Source organism: Otolemur garnettii, unplaced genomic scaffold (genome assembly GCF_000181295.1).
Source record: "Otolemur garnettii isolate 467f Iridium unplaced genomic scaffold, OtoGar3 scaffold00046, whole genome shotgun sequence".
Lineage (NCBI taxonomy): Eukaryota > Metazoa > Chordata > Mammalia > Primates > Galagidae > Otolemur > Otolemur garnettii.
The window spans coordinates 105,206-113,468 of record NW_003852441.1 but is presented as its reverse complement, the minus strand read 5'-3'; the positions used below and the strand labels follow the sequence as shown (position 1 = coordinate 113,468).

The 8,263-nt window shown below is 38.7% G+C and overlaps 1 protein-coding gene across 5 annotated transcripts in view; it reads left to right on the top strand.

The window, feature by feature from the left end:
* Positions 1-8,263, top strand: part of COPS3 (COP9 signalosome subunit 3) — a 31,361-nt gene that overhangs the window by 1,202 nt on the left and 21,896 nt on the right. Inside the window, exons 2-5 of one of the 5 annotated variants that reach the window (XM_003791027.2) lie at positions 2,503-2,632; positions 5,570-5,682; positions 5,769-5,818; positions 7,570-7,662. In XM_003791027.2, the coding sequence (XP_003791075.1) occupies positions 2,503-2,632; positions 5,570-5,682; positions 5,769-5,818; positions 7,570-7,662 (386 nt within the window). Of the gene's footprint in view, positions 1-2,500; positions 2,633-5,569; positions 5,683-5,768; positions 5,819-7,501; positions 7,663-8,263 lie in introns of those variants that run through there. The other 4 variants (XM_023513972.1, XM_023513973.1, XM_012806026.2 and 1 more) reach the window with 4 other exon arrangements.

Genomic DNA, 8,263 nt, shown 5'->3' with positions numbered 1-8,263 from the left:
TAGAGTGCCGTGGCGTCACAGCTCACAGCAACCTCCAACTCCTGGTCTTAGGTGATTTTCTTGCCTCAGCCTCCCGAGTAGCTGGGACTACAGGCCCCTGCCCCAAGGCCAGGCTATTTTTTTGTTGCAGTTTGGCCCGGGCTGGGTTTGAACCCGCCACCCTTGGTATATGGGGCCAGCGCCCTACCCACTGAGCCACAGGCGCCGCCCTCGCTTGAGTTTTCATTTGTAAAAATAGAGGGTGCTGTCTACCTCACTTTTGTAAGTTTAAATGATCTTGTACGCAGCTCTGTTTAATAAATAATACTTTTCTCTCTTTCCTTATTATCGGTAGACATTAAGTTCATGGGTAAGGCACAGACTTTCATTTTCTGTGAATGAAGAAACCATTTATTCATTTATGCCACAGTTTATACTTTTGGGTTGTAGTGTGGTTAGATGCAAGTTGGAAATGTGTGTGTGAGCCACTTAATTTTCCTGGGCCAGTTTTCCTCATTTATAAAACAAGTTGAATTATGTACCTGCTCTATATAAGACACTGCTTTAGAACAGTCTACTAGGCAGAAATATGACAGCTTTCGCTATCTTCAGCATCTGTGCTTCACATTCACTGCATCATAAATATTTATGAGTTTCTGTTTACTGTTTTTTGGTTTGAGACAGAGTCTTGCTCTGTGGTGCAGGCTGGAGTACAGTGGTATCATCATAACTCACTGCAACCTCAAACTCTTGGGCTTAAGCAATCCTTCTGCTTCAGTCTCCTGAGTAGCTGGGCCTCCAGAACATGCCACCACACCAGTCTAATTTTTAATTTTTTTTGGTAGAGGCAGGGTCTTGCTCTTGCTCAGCCTGGTTTCCAACTCCTGACCTCATGCAGTCCATCTGCTTCAGCCTCCCAGCACGCTGGGATTATAGGCATGAGTCAGAATGCCCAGTCCCTTTCTACTTCTCTCTGTGCCCGTTGGTTTAGTTCCAAATTATTAGGGAGTATGGGATGTATTTGTTTTTCCATTCTTGAGACGTTGCACTTCATTTTTACTTCACGCGAAAACAGTCTCCAGTTTCATCCAAATTGCTGCAGAAGACATTAATTCATTCCTTTTTATGGCTGAGTAGTATTCCCATGGTACGTGTATGTCTATGTATATAAATACACACACACACACACACACACACACACACGTTTTGTTAATCTACTTGTGAATTGATGGGCCCTTAGATTGATTCCACATTTTTGTGATTGTATAGCAATGAACATTTGAGTGCAAGTTTTTTTTTGATTAAAATGATTTGTTTTCCTTTGTGTTCTTTTAATAAGGAAAAAATTGTGCAGTTGCAGCTGCTGATAGAAATATAAGAGAAGGAGAACAATTGAGCTTAATGCCTCTGGACTTAGATATGCCCCCACCTGCACCACCAGAAAGAGTGTGGCCATTTTATCTGTCATCAGAATAACCATCAAAATCAATGAGTGTGCTTTAAAGTATTGAATCAGTCCTAATTAGATTCTATACCTTGGTTATTAAAACATAGTGGTTTAGGGGAAAGATAGATGGATCGATTAGGAGATTAACTAATTCAACAAGATGCTGGTTGGTTGATTGTTAAGCTAGCACTGTATTCTGAAGCTGGACAAACAGTCCCTCTATCTGAGGATACTTTGAATTACCTGACTACTACAATTGCCTGCCATGCATAAAGGGCCCAGAGAAGGCAGATACCCAACTTAGTCATAAGGAAGGGTCCAAAGAAGGCCTAAGCAAGTTTTTGAATGATAAGTCTGAGTCAGGTAGTAGAGGATGTGAGGAAGAGGGACTGAGAATAGCACGTGTAGAAGCACAAAGAGGAGAGAACAGAGAATATTGGTTCTCTGAGTCTGGTGTTACACAGTTAGTGTATGAGAGGATGTAGCAGGAAATAAGGCTGAACAGGCTGCAGGGAGCCCTTACTGAAGGGCCTCAGTAAGCCATGCTGAGACATTAGACTTCTTAAAGTCATTGGAGTAATTTGAGTGAATTTGCACTTTAGAAAGATCAGATAGTACTAATATGGTTGGAGGAGAGAAAAATCAAAGTAGGCAAACCATTTAGGCAAGAAATGATGATGATATAAATTAATGCAGGGAGGAGAGAAAGAACGAAATGAAGCTGAGAGACTTAGGAAGTAAAATTAAATCTTATTTGATGACCTTTTGGACACAGGGAGGGAGATGAGAGAGGTGATGCTAGTAATGTACATTTCTGGTTTGGGATATTGTAAAAGGGAATGGAGGAAAAGGAGAAACTTTAAGGGCCCAGAGGGTTATGGGAAGTCTGGTGTAATCTCTTATAGTTCCAAGGCACAGGGAGGTTGTTCACTTCATTGGTCTTTCTGGGTCCTCATCTGAAATGGAGGAGATTAAAAAAAAATTATCTTCAGACAGTTGAAGCTCTGAAGACAAAGTCTGTGGTTAGAGTTACTTTGGTTAGTCCTATAACTGAATGATAGTGTTTATGTTTCCAGGGCAAATGACACAGCTTTGTGAACTGATCAACAAGAGTGGGGAACTCCTTGCAAAGAACTTATCCCATCTGGACACTGTGCTTGGGGCTCTGGATGTACAAGAACACTCCTTGGGCGTCCTTGCTGTTTTGTAAGGGGCATCTTCTTTTATAGCTTTGTGCTTGTTAAAACTGAACACTTTGCACTTTCTGGCTTTATTTATTTATTTTGGTGTAGAAAGTAAACTGTAAAACAACATTGAGCTTTTTTGCAAAGCTAAAGTCACAATAGTTACATTTTACTCATTTTAACTAATCATTGCTTGTTATATATTTTTTGGTTTTAGTTTTTTTAAACTCTGTATATACAAATTTGAAATGTTTTTAAAAATGAATGGCCATCTCATTTGTGTTGCTATAGTTTGCATTTATTTGAATACTTTTATTGTTGTAATCCATAGGATTGTTCCTGTTTTCTAAATTGGAAAATAGAAAGAGTGGTGGGACAGGACATGGTGGAGCACACTAAATGAAAATATCAAAGATCCAAAGTAACATTGTTTGGAATTCCCTTCAAACAAGTTTAAGCTGTTTAAAACTAAATTAAATAGACTTTATTTTAATTGGGGTTCCTTGTAACTCTGTGTACTTGACAGTAGAATCTTTTTTCTTTTGATGTTTTAGTATTTTAAATTGGGATATTATAGTTGTTGTGAAATTTGAAATAATGTAAATAAACAGAGTAAGAAATTGACTTTATATGAGGGTCTGACTTCACTCATTCTCAGATTCCTGAGACAAAGATATGTGTCAGGAACAGAGTTTAAAGAAGAAACTTTGTGAGAATGAAAGGATCTAGAGCTGCAATACAGTAGCCACTAGCCATATGCAGATATTTAAAGTAAGACTAATTAGAGGCTCTGTGCCTGTAGCTTAGCAGTTAGGGCACTGGCCACATACCCCGGGGCTGCTGGGTTCCCTGCCCAGGCCTGCCAAACAACAGTGACAACAACAACAACAACAACAAAAAAAATAGCTGGGCATTGTGGTGGGCGCCTGTAGTCCCAGCTACTTGGGAGGCAAGGCAAGAGAATCGCTTGAGCCCAAGACTTTGAGGTTACTGTGAGCTGTGATGCCATAGCACTCTACTGAGGGTGACATAGTGAGACTCTGTTTCAAAAAAAATAAATAAAATAAAATTAATTAAAGATTCAGGTGCACTTGCCACATTTTAAGTGCTCAGATGCTACATGTAGCTTCATGATGTTGTCTTGGGCAGGACAAATATAGGACATTTCCACCATTGTAGACAGTCCTACTCAGCAGTGCTGGTAAAGATTTCCACCATCTGTGTTTTCTTATTTATGTAAAAGAACAGATGGCATGCATGTTTTATACACGTGTATACTCACATACATGTTTATCAGGAGAGATAATGATAATGCATAAAGCATTTTGAAGCTATAAGATGTTTATCATTGTTTATCAGTTAGATAAACAATGTTAGATAATGTATGGAAAACCCTGAGCTAGTGCCTGATTACCTTGGATTTAAATCTATATTCCAATTACAAGTTATGGGGCCCTGAGTTTCATATTTTTATTTATAAAGTGGAAATCACAGTGCCTTTCTGACCTGTTGTGAACCCCAAATGAAATTGTTTCTGACACATTTTAATAAGTACAATGTTATTATAGATGTTAGGTGACATTGTTAAGTAAAATAATAACCAGGCATCCTCAAACTATGGCCTGCGGGCCACATGTGGCCCGCCTAGGACATTTATCTGGCCCACCGGGTGTTTTTGCTGCTGCTGCCTGTCCTGCTTAGCAGCTAACTTGTTCTGGGGCCCGCAGTTCAGCCCTCCAACAGTCTGAGGGACAGTGAACTGGCCACCTGTTTAAAAAGTTTGAGGACCCCTGAATAATACCATAACTATATATATGGAAGTAGACAAACTAAAAGATGTAGGAAAAATTGCAAATGATAATATTCATTTCATTTTTCTTGAAATTAAGCCAATAGTTCATTTCATCTTCCTTTGTAAAGGAAGAATTTCATTGAAGTTTATTATAGGCAGTGCCTACTGGTGGTGGCACGTATGATTTCTCCCCTAGAATCTCTAATGCCCTCTCAGAGTGTTTCCTCATGTCACTTGGTGGCACCATCTGCTGAATTATTTGGGGTGGACCATCTGAGTTCTCCTCCTTTGTACCCCCGCACTCTTCGTGTCCTGCTCTTCAGCTAGTTCTGGCAGCCTTTCTCCTAGATAGACCATGCAGCCGGCAGCAGTGTTGTCAGCTTGAGCCACTGCCATAGTTTCCAGCCAGTGCATAACTCTCATTCCTGGCCCCCTCAGTACATTTCTCAGTTCAGGAAAAAGCAACAGCTGATTTTTTTAAATGAATAAATAGCCCTGACCACATTGGAGCTCAAAAGAAGAAAAAAATGTTTTGAGTTAAAAGTTTATGTTCAGCTCTTTTACAGGTATTAGACAACCTTGCATTTGGCATCATTTAAGAGTTTTTCATTTTTAAAGTTGTTCATTAAGCATATTTTTCTTAACCCCTATTTATGTCTATGTTCTGAATTTTTGTTGTTGTTGTTTAAAGAGATGGGAGTCTTGCTCTGTTGCCCAGGTTGGAGTGCAGTGGTGTGAGCATAGCTCCACTGTAATCTTAAAAGTCCTGGACTTAAGTGATCCTCCTGACTCAGCCTCCCAAGTAGCTAGGACTACAAGTGCATACCACCATGCCTAGCTAATTTTTTTTAGTTTTGGTAGAGAGAGGAGTCTTGCTCTTGCCTGGGCTGATCTTGAACTCCTGGCCTCAAGTGATCTTACCACCTTAGCCTCTCAACATGCTAGGATTGCAGGCCTGAGGCACTGCACCCTATGTTCTATATCTTGATTGTGCAGAAGAACCAGGCCAGGAGAATCTCATGAACTCTGGTTCTTCATTTTTAAAAATACTATTGCTCATTTAATTTCATAGAGTATTGTAGGCAGGAGAGACTTCTTGCATGAGTTGCTTCTACATTTTACTCCATGAAATATCAGGGTAACTCAATTCTTTTCTCCTTATTGTAGGTTTGTGAAGTTTTCTATGCCCAGTGTTCCTGACTTCGAAACATTATTCTCACAGGTTCAGCTGTTCATCAGTACTTGTAATGGGGAGCACATTCGATATGCAACAGACACTTGTAAGCTAAATAACATTTTATTTTCCATTGAATATGGTTTTTCTTGTAGCTCTTATATTTTCAATATTTTGTTATTGTTTATCTAGTTGCTGGACTTTGCCATCAGCTAACAAATGCACTTGTGGAAAGAAAACAGGTAAGAAATATTATTTAAGTATTCATAGTTCTGTTACAACATGTATCTATCTGCCTTACACAATTAAGCAATTTGTTAAGATACCGGGTTAGTACTAAGCATCCCAACACTTAGATATTTGTGGTGATTTGAGAGTACTGTAAGGACAGTTGGTCCATCTGTCAAGTGAGTGAACGACTTGGTGGCACAGGGACATGTAGTGCCCTAAGGTAGGCTACTCACAGTGGTAGTGGTTGGTTTCGGAACTGTCAGCCTAGGGCTTTTTATGTTGTATTCAGGTTTTTTGTTAAGATTTTTCTGTTATCTTTTAATTGTGACATAAATTTAGCCTTACAAAGAACTGTAAGAATAAGACAGAATTTTTATGTACTCATCACCCAGATTCTCCAAATGTTAACATTTACTACACTTTCTTATCTTCTCTTTCTCTCTTTTTTCTGAGCTTTTGGAAAGTAGATTGCAGTTACGTTGTCCTATATCCCTAAATACTTCAATTGGTACTTACTAAATATTCTTTTACATACCACGGTATAATAATGGTCATCAACATACAGACGTGAACATTGATGTAATACTTCAGCAAATCTGTAGACCCTGTTTAGATTTTGCCAGCTGTTCAGCCAGTGTTTGTTATAGCAGAAGAAAACCTTTGATCGTGGGTTGCATTACATTACTGTATGTTGTTAGTCTCCTTTAATCTGGAACAGTTCTTCAGTCTTTATCTTTTTTACGTTGCCACAAAAGTTATACTTTGGGTGTTTCTTTTTGATTTGAAATTGAACCTTAAGATTAGTAGTTTGAAGAAAGCTGGAAAAAAAAAACAGTTGGCATTTTGTAGGGGTACTAAATGAACTCTTTGAAGGTGATGGTAAAAAACAATTAACAAGTCTTTGTTGAAAAAGCTATATAAATTAGCTATTTTAGTCTACTCTTCTGTCTGGAAACTGATTATGCCTCACTTGTCATTCAGTCTTTTATTTTTTGAGCCAGTGTCTCACTCTGTTCCCCAGGCTAGAGTGCCGTTGCCTCGGCCTCGCTCACAGCAACCTTAAACTCCCGGGTTCAAGTGATTCTCTTGGTTCAGCTTCCCATGTAGCTGGGACTATGGATGCTGCCACAACGCCTAGTTAATTTTTCTGTTTTTAGTAGAGACAGGGTCTCACTCTTGCTTGGGCTGGCCTCAAACTCCTGAGCTCAAGGGATTCTTTTGCCTCAGCCTCCCAGGGTGCTAGAATTATGGGTGTGAGCCACTGCGTCTGGCCAACTCTCAGGTTTATTTATAATCAGGCCAGGAAGCAGTTTGTAACTTGTGGGATTAGTTTCAATAGTAATTTATTACTAGGTAAGGACTAGGCTGCTTTATAGGAAAATGCCAGCATCCTCTATGCACAAGGTTTTCAAAGCACAAGCTCTTATCTGTTGTAAAAAATTTGGAAAATTTTTATTTGTTTGGATGTAAATATAATCAACTGTTGAGAAAGTGATGTCTTTGCTTATTGACTGTCATTAAAAAAAAGCTCATGATTTTTAAAATGGTGCTGAATTACCTAAAAATTCCAAGAAAAGCATAAGAAATGTTATGTTTTCTGACTGAATAGGGACAGAAATCTCCTGTAAGAGTATGGACACCTCATATTGCTATTTAAAGGAACCTATCAATTAGTGTTATTTTTTGTTTGTAAGTGACAACATAAGATCCAATGTGCTGCCATCTTTGAGAACTTATCTGAAAGAGATGTCATTTCTGACAGCCCCTGCGAGGTATTGGCATCCTTAAGCAAGCCATAGACAAGATGCAGATGAACACAAACCAGCTGACCTCAATCCATGCTGATCTCTGCCAGGTGAGCAGCCACAGGGTATGACTCACACCAAGTTAGAGCTGTGAGATTGTTTTGGGGCTTGCTCAACATTGTATTAGACAAATGAAAGTATTTTGGTGGATGTTGTGAGATGTTGTGGAAGTTGCAATATGTAGGTACATCTATTATATTTAATAACTCCTAGATGCAAACTATGGGATGAGGCTCACCTAGGAAGCTTGTAGGATGGGGTAATTAATGATTTTAATTGTGGAACCTGGGAATAAACACAGGTAGCTTCTTACACCCTAAAATATTATCCATTTATTTATCTTAAAATGTTCAAATTCCAGAAGGGAAAAGGGAGTATATAAAAGGAAATCTTCCTTCCCCTGTGTTTGCTTGGTCATCCATTTCTTCCCTTCAAGGGAAACTAGTGTTAGTAGTTTATTGTTTATCCTTCCAAAGATATTCTGTGCACATACAGGCAGGTATGAATATATAATTTCTAATTTTTATACAGATTTTAATCTATGCAAACGTTTATGTGTACCTTGCTTTTTATCTATAATTTTGGAGATTATTCTATAGCAGTTTTTTATAGTTTCAGTGTATTCTATAATGTGGATATATCATAGTTTAT